General features: G+C 35.9%; 1 protein-coding gene across 2 annotated transcripts; it reads right to left on the minus strand.

Moving 5' to 3' along the window:
* Positions 1-1,653: 1,653 nt before the first annotated feature.
* LOC114273008 (synaptotagmin-1) lies at positions 1,654-17,125 on the minus strand. Of its 2 annotated transcripts, none has more exons than XM_082909683.1 (14): positions 16,633-17,125; positions 13,926-14,000; positions 13,726-13,833; positions 12,719-12,751; positions 12,531-12,620; positions 11,623-11,748; positions 7,046-7,189; positions 5,546-5,965; positions 4,662-4,796; positions 4,272-4,490; positions 3,865-4,137; positions 3,426-3,563; positions 2,870-3,172; positions 1,654-2,091 (listed from the first exon to the last, which is right to left on the minus strand). In XM_082909683.1, exons 1-14 carry the CDS (start codon positions 16,819-16,821, stop codon positions 1,870-1,872), a joined length of 2,475 nt encoding a protein of 824 aa, XP_082765809.1. In that variant the 5' UTR covers positions 16,822-17,125; the 3' UTR covers positions 1,654-1,869. The 2 variants fall into 2 exon arrangements, with proteins under 2 accessions (XP_082765809.1, XP_082765810.1); XM_082909684.1 differs by having other exon boundaries at positions 13,930-14,000; positions 16,633-17,118.
* Positions 17,126-17,528: the final 403 nt, after the last annotated feature.

Genomic DNA, 17,528 nt, shown 5'->3' on the forward strand with positions numbered 1-17,528 from the left:
TTATTTACTAAAAAACAAATTAGATCACTTTTGGCGACTAAATCTATTTTTTAGTCGCCAATTGTATAGTTTTGGCTACTAATTAGTTTTTAGTCGCTAAAAAAATTCATTCCCGCCTAAAAAAACCAGTTTTGGCGACTAAACCTGTTTTTAGTCGTCAAAAACGTCCCCTTTTGGCTACTAAATTAAATTTTAGTTGCCAATTGACTGTTTTTAACTACTAATCTTTAGTCGCTAAAACCCCTATATTCGGCGACTAAACTGACTTTTAGTCACTAAAACCCTTATATTCGGCGACTAAACTCTTTTAGTCGGCAAAAGTGATCAATTTTGGCGACTAATTCCACTTTAGTCGCCAATTCTACTACTTTCAGCGACGAAAAATTCAATTTTAGTCGCGAAATCTACTTTTTGTTGTAGTGCCTTTCTTCTAGATTCATCAAAAAATATATATATATATATATATATTATATTTTACATCAAAGGCCATAACTTGGGAACAAGAGAATCGAGAAAAAAAAATGCTTCCTCAAGTTCTCCTATCCCAAATGATGTTACATATGCATTTTGGTTTTGAAAATTATAAGTTGAATTCAAAACAATTATGTAAATAAAAAAATTTGGTTTTTCAAATTTGAATGGAAATAAAGAATATAAGACATAAAAATTCAAATTGCACTTGCAAACTTTGGCTTTTTTTTTTTTTTTATTAACAAAATAAAGCTTTTATTGATAAAAAGCATAATACATGCAAAATTTACATAAACAAAGCAGAGGAATGCACTAAGCATCATAGTTAACCTCAACGATCCCAATTAGCTTGGCACTGCAAACGAAGCACAATCATTTGTTAGCACTAGATCTAAGATTGGTGAGATTGGTGAAAAACCAATCAAAAGCAACCAAAGAAAGGTAAAAACAGAACAAGAAGACAGCAGCTGTGCAACAAAGCAGCAACAATACTGATTAAAACCAGCAACAATACAGCAGCAGCAACAGCAAACTTTGGCTATAGGGGAATTGCAAATAAGTGGGAAAGAGTGTAAATTTGGCCATAAAGTTTTGATTGGATTTGGCTATTAGTTTATGGGTTCGTTGAGCAGATTATCTATACGAAAATTAAATTGACCGAATATTTGTAATCACATAGTTCGATCACATTCATCTTTAAAAATTGATAATATATTTTTTTAAGATAAATATAATCTAATCATGTAAGTACTGATGTGATTAAACAAATGTTTTACATAATAATATGCTTAATAAGTTTTACAAAAAGAATAATTTGAATCATGGAGATAGGTGCAACCATTAAGGGGCACAACAATAACCCTTTCTATAAGAGCATGAGAGAGTATGAGGGCAATCAGAGTATGAGGGCAAATAAGAGAGCAGAGGAATGAGGATAAATCTGTCAAACGAACTAATTTGCTTGACACCATAAAAATGGTGACATTTGCAACTTCCTAAAATTCCTTTATATGTAATTTTTTAATTTCTGAATATATTCGAAGCAAAATCTCATTTGAATGCAAGTGTACCAAACAAGAAAACGAAATGAGTAATTAAAATGAACATTTCATTCCAATCCATTTCATCCCTTGATTAACGAAGCAACAGGAAACACTTCTTAATTCTAGCAAGTCCGAGATATAAACTAGTTAAATCCACTCTAATCTTTTCATTCATTGCTCAAAATTCATACATACTTCTACATGAGCACATTTACACAGCATGATGGCTTCAACAACAATGACTCAATGGATTATAGAACTATATATGTATGTTTCCTATTAATACAAGCTTTTTTGTTAGTAAAACTATACTGAATGAGGAAGGACTGTTGAGATCAGCATTTGTAATGAGGATTCAATCAGGGGAAGATTTTGTGCTCAGAGCCGGCGATGAGTACAAGATTTCTTGGCCAAGCTCATTGATCTTGGTGAGTAAAAGCGTCTGCTCAGTCTCCAGCTGCGCCAAGTACTCTTCTTGCATATCGTGGAGGCTTTTGAGCTTACTCAACAATTCAGAGAGTCCATCAAGATTCCCATCTTCGGCTAGAGAATGTAATTTGATCATCAATTGTTTCATCTGCCAAAAACAGATTTTGAACAGAATTTTAAGACAAAAATTATGCAGCAGTAAGTGATGGATTAATCATGAAGCGTAGGGAAAACGAAAACAAAAAAAAAGGAACAACAATGAGTGAACGTACAGAATGTCTGTTTAGTATCACTTTTGTTTTCTGATCTTGTTTGGAAAATTGTTTCCCAAAACTGTTTTTGAAATTTTTTTTCCTGAAAGCAACCACTGTTTAGGAAAACCAAGTTGTTTTCGATATCGACCACTGTTTTCAGTGGGTGTTTTCAAGATTTTTAGTATTGTTTTTGTTTGAAAACACGAAAATTGAAAATAATGAAAACAAAAACAATGCCAAACAGTTTGTGAGAAAAAAACTGGTCTACCTTGGTCACTTTCAGGAAAAAAATCATGATAGATGCAGCAAAATGCTGGTGCAAACTACAAGAATATTGTTAATGATCCAGACTGAACTTTAGAACAGGAAAATTAAGCATGATAATCTTTTCTTTTCTTTTTTTTCTTTCCCCTTTTTCTTGATGATCTGATAAACATAAATTTTATGCATGTTAGAGAAAACCAACATATCTTGTCAATAAGGAATGGTATGATATTACACAAAATTTGCTGTTGGTCCGATATTACATCAAAACTCAGCCCTGTTTGATTATATTTTAGGCATATTTTCAATTGTTATGAAAAAAGCTCAGAAATTTTTAAATTGCAACGATGAGTCATGGCACTAAATTACGCATGAAATGATTATCCTAAACCCGCAAAACATACTCACCTGGCCAGAAATTTCGTGGGCTTTAGTTGCAGATGATTCCGATTCCAAACTAGATCTCTTCCCTAGTTCTGGAACCTTTCTTGTAACTTGAATATGGATCTCTCCCCTTTTCACACCTTGAAGGGGTATCCACTTGTCAGACATTTCGTTCGGAGGCAATCTTTGATATTCAACAGTGCAATCACCAATGCTAGATTCTGGCAGCACGGAGTTATGATCTTTCACATGCAACACCAGCGAACTACCGTCATCGGGGAATTCTAAGGTCTGATGCCACTTAGGATTCAGAGTTCTATCCATAATCTACAAGGCAAGGTAAAAGCATTAAGCAACGGTATCAAAAAAAATATAGAGCTAGAAAAAAACATGCAATGGGGTTCTTAGATAGAGAATGTAGAGAGATTTAGAAAAGAAAGGAGTATCAGTTAAAAAGGCTAGAACTTAAATGGCAGGAGACACGTAAGAATGACGGCTTTTTATTATCTTGGGTCAATTATTCGTAAAGATTTCCATATTGTAACAAAATTATTATATGAATAACTATGGTGTTGCTAACCTTTGTTCTTCTCTTCATATTTCCATATTGTACCCTCACAAATGGATCACTTGTTCCTCTGAGATCAGCAGCAACAAGGTCTTTTGCTTCGATGAGAACAAGTTCAATCCAGCCATTGCTTGAACCGACATTTGCACCCTGAACAAACATACCAAGTGAATTAATCTTCAATATATTATTAAGCTTAAGGGCCACCAAATCACAAATGCACACAAACAATACAAGTGAAATTGGATGGACTTGGGCAGGCTCTTATTGAGCATGGCTCGGACCCTGGGTGAACCATGCTTTGAATTACCACATCTAGCAAAGACACACATGAAAACGTACACAGAAAGGTACACAGATTTTTGTGATAGGCCTTTTTTTATTAGTTTTGCCTACCATTACTTCATAATTTAATCATTGACAACATGATAAGATGCTTCTAAAAGCATACCCTGGATCCTTCAAAGTCATCGGTTCTCACTGCTTCTATTTGAAATCGCAGTTCTCCAGAATTGACTTTTTCAAGGGGTACCCACACATCCCTCAACCCCTCAACAAGTCCTTCTAAATTTACTCGTGCACTACCAATACTGTCATCTATGAAGGTTTCTTCTCTGTGGCATTTTATCTTAAGATATTCACCACCACCTATCTCATCAAATTCAAACTTGTGATTCCAGACAGGATTTGAAGTATGTGAGGCAGATCTTGTTCTCTGGAGAGCCTGAAATGAACGTTCAAGCATTGTTAGAGTTGAATTGTTATGTTATCCCAGCAAGTAATTTGTTCAGGTTACAAATCTATGGATACAACAATTTCGACCCCGTAATAAATATTAATTGAAAAAGAGAGATTTACCTTCCCATACTGCAAGCTAACATAAGGTTCAGACTTCCCAAATTTGTCTTTTATCATAAGGTCCTTCCCTTCAACAACAGTTACATAAATTTTTCTTCCAGTACTAGGCTGAAAATTTGATGACCCATTTAGCGATTGCCGAGTGCTGAGACCGATGTCACTCAAGCTATGTGAACCATCACAAAATTGCCATTCTTTCAAGACGAGTTTCACCGTCAACTGCAAAAGTTCATTTCAACCAAAAACTCTCAGTTTTAATAACCATTTGATAGGCTAGCTGTTAAATTGTGTAATCATCAGAAAGAAGAGTTATCACTGATTTATAGCAACTGGTGACACAACTCTAATCCAAAGTCAGTCACTGATTAGTGAGGGAAAAGTAGCTCATACCTTTGCAGAACTAAGTCCCTCAAATGGAACAGCCATTTCGACTTCTTTTCCACAAAACTCGGCGTGCTTTGCCATCACACTAGATTCAGGTCCTATTGCCCAAAATATTGTGGAATCATCTCTAACATATTTCATCTGCTCATTGGACAAGAGAATGCATATCAATAACTTTCAGAAAGGATAGAGTAACATCAAAAAAGAAGAAACAGTAAATCTAACACAGCAGGATAAGAAGCACAGGACAAGGATATTGAGATGGACATGGCGTGGACACAAAAAAAACAAAAAAAAGTATTTTTATTTCCTATGGATATGGGATACATAGATATGAGAGGCATCGGCGTATATGTGGGTCTATTTTTATTATTTTCTACTTTTTTGCTCTTTATTCCCATATCTTTTACTTGGACTTCAAATACGCTTTGTAAAATTATTTTAAAAAAAAAAACTTTAAAGGTGTCCTGAGGCATGTCCAAACACTAGACACATGTGTCCATAAAGTGTCCCCCAATGTGTCCTTCAAAATACTAATAATTAAAAAAATTGACACACCACGTGGCATGCAGATGTTGTACATGCATGACAGCCCATGGCATGCTTTTCTTGTAATGTCGTTTGCTTCAAAATAAAACTGAAGAGCAAGATGCTTCATAATGAGATATTATCCACCATTCCAAGTCCATTCAATGAAATGAAAATTGTGCCATTCATTTTTGTGGTTTAGATTACTGTGCTTTTATTTGTCATTAATACGTGATACAAACCATCATAGTGCACATTAATTGCATCATTCAAATACAAGTAACCACATAAGATGACACGTTTGAAGCCATGGTCAATGGTGTCAAATTGGAGACAAAAGTCAGCATCATAAATGGCAATACCTTAATTTCACAGCTTGTTAGATAGTCGAACTTCACACTCCCAGGTGTACATTCATAGAGATTGAATCTGAGAATTCCTGAATCTTTGTGTAAAACCATATTGAACATTGAGTCCCATTTAGGGCTTGATCCCGGTTTGACACTAGTCCTCCTGGTTAGTTCTTCAAGTTCAACTTCTACAAATGTCTGCAGATCTTTATTATCATGGAACTCTTCTAACCTACCATCTATCAATGCACTCTGTTGCCTTCTAGAAGGGCTTCCCTTAATGTTACTCCTGGAAAGTTTGCTCGCTGAAATAACCGTCACATGGATTATCCCACCAACAACCTTTTTCCTGAAGTCTACAGGTGGCAAAGGATAACACCGACAGTGAGGTTCAACCATTGTCTTATTTATAGTGTCAGTGAAGAGTTTCTTCTGTGACAAGGAGAACAAGATGCATCAGTAATCTAGGTTAGAAATTAGCCCTTCAAAGAACAAAAATAAAGATAAAGAGTGGAAAATATTCAACTGTGTCTTCAAAGTCAAATTAACTTAGGTGTGTATAACACTCGCAACAATAGTGATAACCTACTCTTTCTGGAGTTTTAAGTCATAAGATGAGATGAACTAAAAGTGAGTTTGGGATGCAGCTAAAAATTTGTTTTTGGCTAAAAAGCCAAAAAGTCATCAGCTAAACAAGCCAAAAAACAACTCGAACTTTTTCACTCACAAAAAAGCAACTTCCCTATGGCTGTGTTTAGATAATGGATTTGGATAAGGATTTGGAAAGGAAAAAGGAGAATGAAAAGGTGAATGAAATATAAGTTAAATTTTTTCTCCATTTCTCTTTCCCTTTCCAAATCCCTATACAAATCCATGATCCAAACACACCGTAAGGCCTATAAAATTGGAAAGAGGACTGCTATATATCACCTGGGTACATGGCAAGATATTACTGGCTATCATTAATTCCTTAATAATTATTTTCAAACAAGAAAACCAATCATAAGTACCCACGTAGGTGAGTGATACTAAAGGTGCCAAAATATTGGTGATACATACCATTTTTCAATTGGAAATACTAATAATAAAGTTTTGTAGTCATAATAAAAGCTTAGATTGAAAATGGAAAGGAACTCATAATCTAGCAACTACCAACTCCAACACCAAGTGGTTTTACCTTTCCCAAGATTCATTTTATCTCCTCTTTCACCCCCTCTCAACAACCAAACAAAGCATACTAAAAGCAAGTTTCCTCTTTAGCATGGGAAATAATATGATTTGTTTCTGGAAAATCAATTTTTGTGTGCTCCAAGAATGAACAAGATTTATTGGAAACCATTTTTTGTAAAATAATATTTTTAATATTGTAGTCTATACACCAAAACTAACGAGTTGCCAAATTCAGTTGCAAGAAAATAAATATTATGCTTCAAAAGAGAACAAATTATAAAATTGTGACTTTCATGTAAAGTATATTTTTCTCTTTCAAATTTTATTGATTCAGAAACATACCAGCCACGAGGAAACACCTGGCAATTCAGTTGCAGGTAGAGATTGACTTCCACCACTGCCAAATGCAACACCTATTCTTACCTCAGGAGCTGATAAAAATGAGTACAAAATTGCTTTTCCATCCAAAACTGGCATCAAGAGAAGCTGTAAATCATAACAGGAGAAAAATTTTAAAAATAAAAATTTAAGCATCAATGTGTGTAAGAAATATTGATAGAGAGAGAAAGAGAATAAATTGTATTATTGATGGATATCTTGATGTATTACAAGATTGATTGATAATATTGTGTTATGTATTACAACTCCTATATATAGAAGAGAAGGTGGTAGTAGGTGTAGTGTAGTGGAGGTGGTAGGTGAAGTGGGTGCTAGTGGAGATGGTAGGTGTAGTGTAGTGTAGTGGAGGTGGTAGGTGAAGTGGGTGCTAGTGGAGATGGTAGGTGTAGTGTAGTGTAGTGGAGGTGGTAGGTGAAGTGGGTGCTAGTGGAGATGGTAGGTGGAGGAGCAAATTGGTAAATTCTAACAGCCCCCCGCAAACTCAAGGAGGATAGAAACTAACCAACTTGAGTTTGAAAAGAGGAACAAAACAAGAAAATACATAAAAATAAAAATAAAGATAGGAGACACTGTATGGTCGTGTCAGACCGTTGTAGAAGACAGTTTATGGGGTCATGGCGGACCGTTGTAGAAGACAGTTTATGGGGTCATGTCGGACCGTTGTAGAAGACAGTTTATGGGGTCATGTCGGACCGTTAGAGAAACTAACCGGAATCAATGTCGGGACAGTTTACAGAGTCTTGTCGGACCCTTGTAGAAACTAACCGGAATCTATGTCGGGACAGTTTACAGAGTCTTGTCGGACCCATAAAGGAGCTAACCGGAATCAATGTCGGGACAGTTTACAGAGTCTTGTCGGACCCATAAAGGAGCTAACCGGAATCAATGTCGGGACAGTTTACAGAGTCTTGTCGGACCCATAAAGGAGCTAACCGGAATCAATGTCGGGACAGTTTACAGAGTCTTGTCGGACCCTTGTAGAAACTAACCGGAATCTATGTCGGGACAGTTTACAGAGTCTTGTCGGACCCATAAAGGAGCTAACCGGAATCAATGTCGGGACAGTTTACAGAGTCTTGTCGGACCCTTATAGGAGTTGCACCCTCAAAAGGTGTGCCCAAATTTGTCAAAAGGCGTGCCATCAAAAGGCGTGCCCAATTCATCAAAAGATGTGCCATCAAAAGGCGTGCCATGAAAAGGCGTGCCAGGTTGTCGGCGTCAAAAGGCGCGCGATGCGCGTGGCTGCCTCTGTGTCATGGTCTTTATAAACCGAAGCGGAGGAGGCAGAAACTGAGACAGAAAAACTGAGAGAAATCTCTGAAAAATTCTTCATTCTGCTTAGAAAGAGAGGTTTTGCTGAGAAGAAACTCTGTAACACTCTCTATAACACTCTGTTGCCCAGAAAAAATGGCTTCGTCTTCCCGCGGGCTGCTCACCCTCTTTCCCGACCTCAACGAGTCCACAGGAGAGAGAACTGGTGCGGTGGCCAGTGAACCTCAACCAAACACCGCTGGGTATACTCCGTTGAACTTTCCGATGCGGTCTGTGGAGCAAAGAATGGCAGGGCTGTCGGATGTGGAGGCCAATCAGTATACTTTGAAGGCATGTGTGGAAAGCATGACGGCGGTCACAAATTTGTCGAACCGGCTGCAGAGTAGAACAAATGAGGTGCAGCATTTAAACTCCCAGCTGGCTCTGCTCCAACGCATGTATAAGGATGCGCGAGCAGAGATCAGTGTGCTAAAGGCAGAAAACAAGGAGTTGAAGCGGAAGGCCACCGTGATGTTCCGATTTGGAGGTCCACCATATGCTGCAGTGGAGGAGCAGGGAGTAGTGATCATGCCCAGTGGAGTGGGAAACACGGAGGCAGCACCGTCAAGGGCCGCCCAGGACGGAGGCAAGAAGAAGAGACCGGCTGCAGAGTAGAGAAGAAAAAATCTGCCAGTGGATGTGGTTGTTTTGTTTGTTTGTTTTTTTTTTTTTATTTTTTTATTTATTTTTTTATTTTTTTGTAACAGTGTGATCGGGGTTGATCCCTGAGATGAATAAAATATGGGTGTTGTGCAAACTCGAATGGTAGGTGTGGTAATGCAGAAAAATCAACAGAAAAATTGTTGCTCCTTAAGTTGCTTGGCCACATCTTTAGCAGAAGATCCAGAAACCTCAATCCAAGTTTTTTGAGAACAGTGCACAGGCTGACAGCATGAACTCTAAATAGAAGAGAGCATGAAAGGGATTGGCTGCCATGTCTGCCAAGCTTGATGGTGCAGTGACATAGTAAGCAAGACCACCAACTGGGATAGACTGGCCTGAGGAACAAACATCAATGACTGGAATATGAACAATAGGGTCACACATTAGAGGTGTGAATGGTAGGATCTGGGGTGAACTTGATCTAGATAGTGGCAACCTGACCAGTGGCTCAGGCAGCAAAGTAGGAAAATCCAGAGGGGGGAGATCAGACACATTAAGAGGTGATATTGGTGTCAACACACTAGAAGACCTTGTAGCTGGTAGTAAAGAAGAAAGTGGAGGTAAAGATAGTGATTCAGTGAATGACATAGGCAGTTGTGGAGGTTTTACTGTGTATTGAAAAATTGATGCCATAGGAGGGCACCAACAATAATAGGGAGAAAAAAGGGATGAGCCCATTGAAGGTTCTTGAGATCCTGGGCATAAAAAGGGTGGTGTACCAGACTTGCCAAGTGATTCCAACAAATTTGGAGAGAATAAGCCCATTCCAGTAGCTTCTGGATGTTTATCCTTTCCAGAAAGATTTGAACCAGATGCATCCATGGGGCTTACTGGTGAAGAAGCAACAGACAGGTTATCAACAACTGAAAATTGGATGTCCCCACGTCTCCTCAGCTTTTCTCGGGTAACACTTTTCAAGGAAGTTGAGTTTCTGAGAAGGTAGCAGATTATGTTGCTGAAAATCTGGAAAAGAACATTGTGAAAGCACTTGAATTTGTCAGAGACGAAGAAGATCAGTTAGAAGCAGCCATACATAGCGGCTATTTGGACACTGATAAGGAATTTCTTAGTCAGGGAGTAAATGGAGGAGCATGTGCAGCAAGTGTACTGTTTAGAGATGGAAATCTATATGTAGCGAAAATACTGTTTAGAGATGGAATAGGTAGAGGTCCGGCGGGCGGCCAAGGCGAGGCTGCCGCCCGCCGGTGAAGCAAAATGAGTAGGTTGTTAACCTTGCTCTGATACCATGTAAGAAATATTGATAGAGAGAGAAAGAGAATAAATTGTATTATTGATGGATATCTTGATGTATTACAAGATTGATTGATAATATTGTGTTATGTATTACAACTCCTATATATAGAAGAGAAGGTGGTAGTAGGTGTAGTGTAGTGGAGGTGGTAGGTGAAGTGGGTGCTAGTGGAGATGGTAGGTGTAGTGTAGTGTAGTGGAGGTGGTAGGTGAAGTGGGTGCTAGTGGAGATGGTAGGTGTAGTGTAGTGTAGTGGAGGTGGTAGGTGAAGTGGGTGCTAGTGGAGATGGTAGGTGGAGGAGCAAATTGGTAAATTCTAACAATGTGCTAGATACTGGTTGGCTAGTATCACTGCTTAATAACATTGAATTCTTATTTTAATGGGTTTTTTCTTTTTCTTTTTGAAGTTTGTACTAATATTAATGTTCAAATTTTTAAAACATTTTAAGCATCAATGTGCTAAATTTATGGTACTTTCAAATTTTTTTTTGATAAATAAAATTTATTGTACTATAAATTGTAGTCATAAAAAACAGCATTTCCATGTTATGAGCCCTGCCAGTGTTAAGTTATCCCGTAACACCTCGAGTACCACAATTCTGCTAGTAAACACATCTAAAGTTAAGTCTATTACCTAATGTAGGTCCCAATCCCCAAAAGCAAGGCACTAGGAGTAGATTGAGAGTGCTAAGCAAAGCTCTGGTATTATTTGAATGAAATGAATAACATCAAATTTAACTCATGTTCCCATGCTTTAATAGCCCAAGTGTCTGAATGTAACAGAGCCTAGATGAAAACACTATATCAAATTATAGCTAGAGAGAGTCTTACATACATGCTCTTCACTATATCAGGCAGATATTCATGTCAATATTGTACTTGGAACTAGGTAACAGGATTTTTAAAAAAAAAAAAACTCCTGTCCCTTTAAAATAACATTTCCATATGTCCACCACTAATACACACACAGATATAAACAGAACGAAACATAATATCAACTAGCATAGTCTAGTTAATTAATTTAGAAATTTTATTGATCTAATTTCCACTTCCCAAAAAGCAACAAAAAAAAAAAAATTCTTTATTTATTTTTTATTTCCCCCCGTTTCACTATGTGAATGAGGAGTTGAGCCTGTAACATTACCTGATTTACACTAGTGGTGGCAAAGAACAATTACTAGTTCTTCAATTTCATAGATGTGACTTTAATTCTTCATTTACCAAAAAGAGAAGAACGATAACTGAGAATTTTAGATATAAAAGGTAAGTAAAAAAGAGAGAAGAAAACTACATACTTCACCCTCGATGTGAATGCTGTTTATGACTATCCGGGCAGTTCCCATTAAAGGCTTTGCCAACTTAGCAAGTAGCAGAATATTTACGTCAGTAGAGTCCCAATCAAAACCCAAGCGCATGATTCGCTGTCAAAATACAGTTTGACAACCATGAGCTTTCTTCCATTTACAAAAACTTGAAAAAGATAAAGAAAGGAGTAGCGGGCTTATGAAAAAAAACATAATGTGTAATGGTCATAATAGTTAACCTCGAGGAACCACAAAAAAGTTATGCAGCAGAACCACAAAAAAGCTCGGCAGTAGAATATTTTGGTAATTAGGGGTATGAAATGGAAAAAGGGTGGCATGGCCCAATCGTAAGACTTGCCATTAGCGTCCTTGGTAGCACAAATTTGAGTCACCGAAAGGTCGTCCCCAAAAAATGAGGGCAAGGCTACATACATCGGACCCTCCCCGAACCCCACTTTAGCAGACGCCGCATGCACTAGGTTGCCTTTTTTTAGTAGTATGAAAAGGACCAATGTTATATGTTCTACTAATGAGGACATTCCTGTCTTTTTTTGTCTTTTGTTTTTTTAACCATTTTCATCAAGTCATGTCATGTCTGTATTCTATACAATCACAATTTTCCAGCTATCTAAAGGTTACTCCTTAAAGAAATCTCATATTCATGTTACAAACCTATCCCATACCTTTGTCCTTCTTACATATTAGATAATAGTTATAAACCCTCTTCTGGTCAATGTAAAAGGTTTACATCTTGAAATAATAGTTATAAACTCCCTAGGTTAGATGTGGAAATACTTATTCATGATGTTTCACCAAAAGCATTTCTTGATATAAACTAAAGAAACTTAGAAAGTAGTGTATGTAAGCATAAAATTTCATTACTAAACCAGAACCCAAACCTGATTGCCAGAAGTTGACCACCGAGTACCATGACGCCCCAAGCTAGGAGGGTGTGAACCTAGCGAAAATTCTTGCAATTGAATTCTTTCCTATAAAATAGAAAGCTTGTTCTCAGTGAAAGTAATTACATAGTAAGTGCCAATTTATAAGTACAGTTCAATGAGATAAACAAAGGTAAAGAACTCACAACAAGCCTTGGTTTTCGATACTTCAAGCGTTGCTGCATGGGAAAAAAATCAATTATATCACACTCATAAACTTCTTATAGAACATTGAAGATGACAATGAAAAAAGAATATAGACTTGCATTTAGTGCCCTCAATGATCCAGTTCCAATAAAAAGAAAACATTTTTACAAGAATAGATATTAATGCTATAAAAAAAAACAATTATGTTAGTTAGATGTCCCTTCAGGTGTTTCGTAATTGGATCCTAAAGTGATATTATCATCCAGTATGTTGAATAACACAGTGGGATAGACATGGCACAAAATGAAAATAAACTGACAAATACCAAGGGATTTGTAACTAGCTAGGGGTATTCTGGAACTAAAAAGTGATTTGATGTATAAGTCATTACACCCAAGAGATTGGCTAGATATGCTTCTAAAAAGGATAAGCCAGAGCAAATAATGTAGATAGATTAATTCTCCTTCTCTCAAGTGAATGTCCTGAGACAAGCAAAATTGGAATGATGATAAATTTAAATCTCAAAGTCAACAGATCTTTAATTTTATGTCTCTGGATTCAACTAAAATTTAGACTACCGGTGATTGTCTAATCATTTTGTAGGTAATAACTGAAAGGATATTGTTCTATTCTCAATTATTTCTATTGAAGATGAACATTTATTGAATTCGTAGATATGGCATAAAAGAATTAAGTTAACTATCTTATCAGCTCAAATGATTATAATGAGAAAATCTATTCGTTTATTTCAGTATGTAAGTGCATCTGTTCATACACACATAAATTTATATATACAATATACACATATTTTCTCATTCAGATATAGGATGACGAAAGTAGAGGTCAAGAGTAGATGAAGATGGTTATAAAACCACCTCTCTTTGTCTCATCCATAACTCTCTTCCCCTGTAAGTGATTTCTGCATGAATTAAAACTGCACCTTCGATCTAGATAGAACGTTGAAAATATTCATCAATTTCAATTGAAAAAAGGACGATACAACCACCTCGACAATAGATGAGAACCTCGTGCAAAGCTTTGGGTGAATGTAGTTTGGCCAAATTTCCATTAATAACTTGTTCAGCCACTCACAGGGCTCCAATGGTGTTACTGGCTGTTTAAACATGCAAAAGGATGCAAATCAATTTGATGAAGAACAACTGAAATGTGATTGAACAAAAGAAAATTGAAGAAAAGAAAACCCACCGACATGTGTAGTATGACTTGCTTCCATTTTCTATTCAAATCCTCTACATGGATTTGTCGTTGATAACTACTATACTGCAGATGAAAAGAACGAAATTTTATGTCAGTGCATTTAAATATCTACCATAATAATCCTATCCTTTCATTCAATGATATCCAGATCATCTGGAAAAGAGGAAAGCAACAGAGATAAAAAGAACAGATAAATAAACTTTATCATAGGCACATGAATTATTTATTTTCAAACAATTTTCAAGACACTCTGTTATAGGATTGATTCCAATGTCACAAGCAATGCAAGAACAAGAACCTCAAAATATCAGTTTACTGGTTTGGATTCAAGTAATTAATATTCAAAAGCTCTGCAAGATAGCTCCCAAATATTGCAAAAATGGCTAAGAAAGAATGTTCCATAATAAAAGCATATTTCAACATGGAAAAGTAAGCTTCCATGTATCAAAGTGCAAGAATTAGGGCTGACATGTTCCTGGATGTTGGCATATCTCTTACAATAGTAGTAAGATTCATGCTCAACTTGTAATATTGACTCAGATGATGTTGCTTTAATTAAAAACAAAAAATAAAACAAAACAAGAAAAGAAGAAATTGCCAACTAACAGACTCATCAATGGTAAAATTTTGAAAACGTACAAATGCAGATTTGAATTAAGGGCATTTTGTGCTCTTTGAAAATTAAGTCAGTGTTAGGTCTACACAAAGAGCACCTGTCAACTCTTCTGACACATCGGCCCACCCACATGGATTGGACCAATACTTAATTATGGCTTTTATGTATATACTATTTACGGAATGGAATTCGGTACTCATTGTCTTCTGTTTTTGCATTTCCCTCAATCTTTCAGAAAATACATTTTTTGGGTGATTTAGGAACTAATTACATTAATGCTATATTTGGTTGAGGGATTTGAAAAGGAAAAGGGAAAAGGTATGTGAAACTAAGTAAAATGTAAGTATATTTTATTCACATTTCACCTACTTTTTTTCCTTTTCCTTTTCTTTTCCCTTTCCAAATTCCTTCCTAAATCCCCCAACTAAACACAGTGTAAAAGACCATAAAACTTTATCTTCATTTTCACCATGCAACATAGTGCTCCCGTCTATGCATTATGTATAGATAGGGGCCCTCGCAATTGAGTAGCCTAGCTAAACCATATACGAACTACATTGAGTTAATTTCTCCAATGAAATCATACCTGTGATTTACACTTCACAGACAGCAAGTAAAAACAACGTCATAGAATACTGTAATGGGATACCTATTGTAGAGTTCTTTTTACAATAGCATAAAAATTGTGAAATCAGAAATACAAACTTCCAAGATAAACTTAATCAAGCAATACAATGAATTCTGTGTCTGCAATGTATTCAATTTTACAAGGCAAAAGATTTCTGCTTCCCCCCATCCACTGAATCTCCAATAACATTGTTGAATCTCACTAAATGCCTGCACCTATTGCTGAACTTATATCTAGTGGAGCTCTATAACACCACAAAGTAGTTAGCACACAAGCTTCTGTCAAACGTGTCAAATATATAATAGTTGTGTTGTAAGGTATCTTGTATTTTTACTTTACACTTTATTTTACTGTGATGGGCCTTTTATGGAGCACGGAGACAGTATTGTTGGGGGTGGAGTTGACAAGTTCTGAGCTTTGTAATCCTTATCATGCATTGTGGATTTGAGAAGTTTTCCTAACATGAAAATATGGCCTCTTGTATTGTAACCTCCATTTTTCCATTGAAAGAACTTCAGTTGGAAAAGTGCACCAAATTTTACCACAACTATAAATCTACAATATCCTTATTAAAGAGGTGAAAATTCAGTCAAAGCGACTCCTTGCAGACATTGAGCTCCAATGGATAAGAATTACCTCAGAATTACAAAAAGAAACTGAATCAGAAAAGTAACTTTTAGGGGGGGAGTGGCACATGGGATGTGCACTAGCCTATAACTTTTATAAGTTTCAACACGTCACCTAATATTACTGAATTTGGCAAATCATGAGGAGAGAAAGAAAACAAAATATACGTATACATACATATACACAAAGATAATTAAAAGGTAGCTATGGAAGCAAGAGACAGGAGCAGGAAACACACACACACACACACACACACACAAGCAGACATCAAACTTGGAGTACCAATCATAAGGGCCTAATATTCATTAAGAGATTATAATTGCAAGAGTTTTGAATCAAAAATAAAACCAATCAAAAAGAAGAGGAAAAGAGAAGACCAAAAGCTCAAACCAACAATCAGACCAGTCTATGTAAACTCAAAAAATCATGAGTACCAAATTCATAATATTATGAGGAAAGAAAGCAAACTAAAAATATGTGGGATTTAGCATATACATACACATATTATTGAAGTGTAGATATGGAAGCAAGAGTAGGAAACAGAGAGAGAGAAATAGTAGACATCAAACTTGGAGTTGAAGTAGCCATCATAATGGCCTAATATTTATTAACATATCATAATTGCAAGAGTATTGAATAAAAAATCAAACCAATCAAAAGAAGGAAAAAAACAGAGGAAAATAGAAGAATAGTAAATCCAATTACCACACACCAACAATCAGACAAATTCACATTATCAAAATGAGGGAAGATCATAGTACCATGAAATGAATACAACACAACTAGCTGTTTAACAAAAGTATTGGAAATTAGAGAAAAATTACCTGCATAGTTGCCCAGACAGTGACCACAAGAGGAACCCAATTGGAGAAAGAGAAAACCCATTTCTCAATAACCCAAACAACTAATATCAGAGGAAGTATGAAAAGTAGAAGTGGCTTTTCCACCAATAATTGGGTCGAAACCTCTACACCTTTATTCAAACAAGAAACTATTTTCTTTCTTTTGTCCATTACAGAAACAAGATTTCAAGTGAACAAACGTCACTGACCTCACTTCTTCACATAAAACTAAAAACCCAGTTCTTAATTTTGAGATTATGAAGATCAAAACAAAACCCAGAACTTGATTTCCCTGAAGCTAAACAAGAGGAGAGTAGGGTCAAATGCTTCAAATGGCCAAATGGGTAATCAGAGAGTCTCTCTCTCTCTCTCTCTCCCCTCTCTTTCAGCGTGAAAATCAAGAAGGCATAGTTAAAGACAAGGCATGGTTAGTGATCGTCCGTTTTTCATATAAAAATGTTAGAAGCTTTCGTTTAGAATCTGAGTCAGTGTTTTAATATTTTAAGTTTTTTAATTATTTTAATTTGAGATTAAAATATTTTGTTTGAGGTAGATTTTTTAATTTTTATAAAAAGAAAATAAAATAATTATGAATTAAATGTGATATTTTATTTTATTAATTTTTTAATGTATTTTATTTTTTATAATTAAAATAATTAAAAATCTTATACCAAACATAATTTAAAAATTTTATCAAATATTTTATATAAATGTGATGTAGATTTTATGTGAATTTCATACTTCCGTGAGATATTAATTAAAAAGATTTTGTATAATTTTTAAATCTCCAAAATTATTCCATGCAGATTATAGCCACACAAGCTCTTTCTTGTCTGGCCCCGCCATGATCTTTTGTTTTTCCAAAAGAATCGCTTTGC

Source organism: Camellia sinensis, chromosome 15, assembly GCF_055761805.1.
Source record: "Camellia sinensis isolate YWXY chromosome 15, ASM5576180v1, whole genome shotgun sequence".
In the NCBI taxonomy this organism is placed as follows: Eukaryota; Viridiplantae; Streptophyta; class Magnoliopsida; order Ericales; family Theaceae; genus Camellia; species Camellia sinensis.

Bases quoted from the DNA above. Each gene is read 5' to 3' on its own strand.
- LOC114273008 (XM_082909683.1), bottom strand. From the start codon at position 16,821: ATGGACAAAAGAAAGAAAATAGTTTCTTGTTTGAATAAAGGTGTAGAG. The intron at 12,752-13,725 runs GTGGTTGTATCG...TTTCCCATGCAG, and splicing joins GGTTCTCATCTATTGTCGAG to CAACGCTTGAAGTATCGAAA. The intron at 3,173-3,425 runs GTTAGCAACACC...CTTGCCTTGTAG, and splicing joins ATATGAAGAGAAGAACAAAG to ATTATGGATAGAACTCTGAA.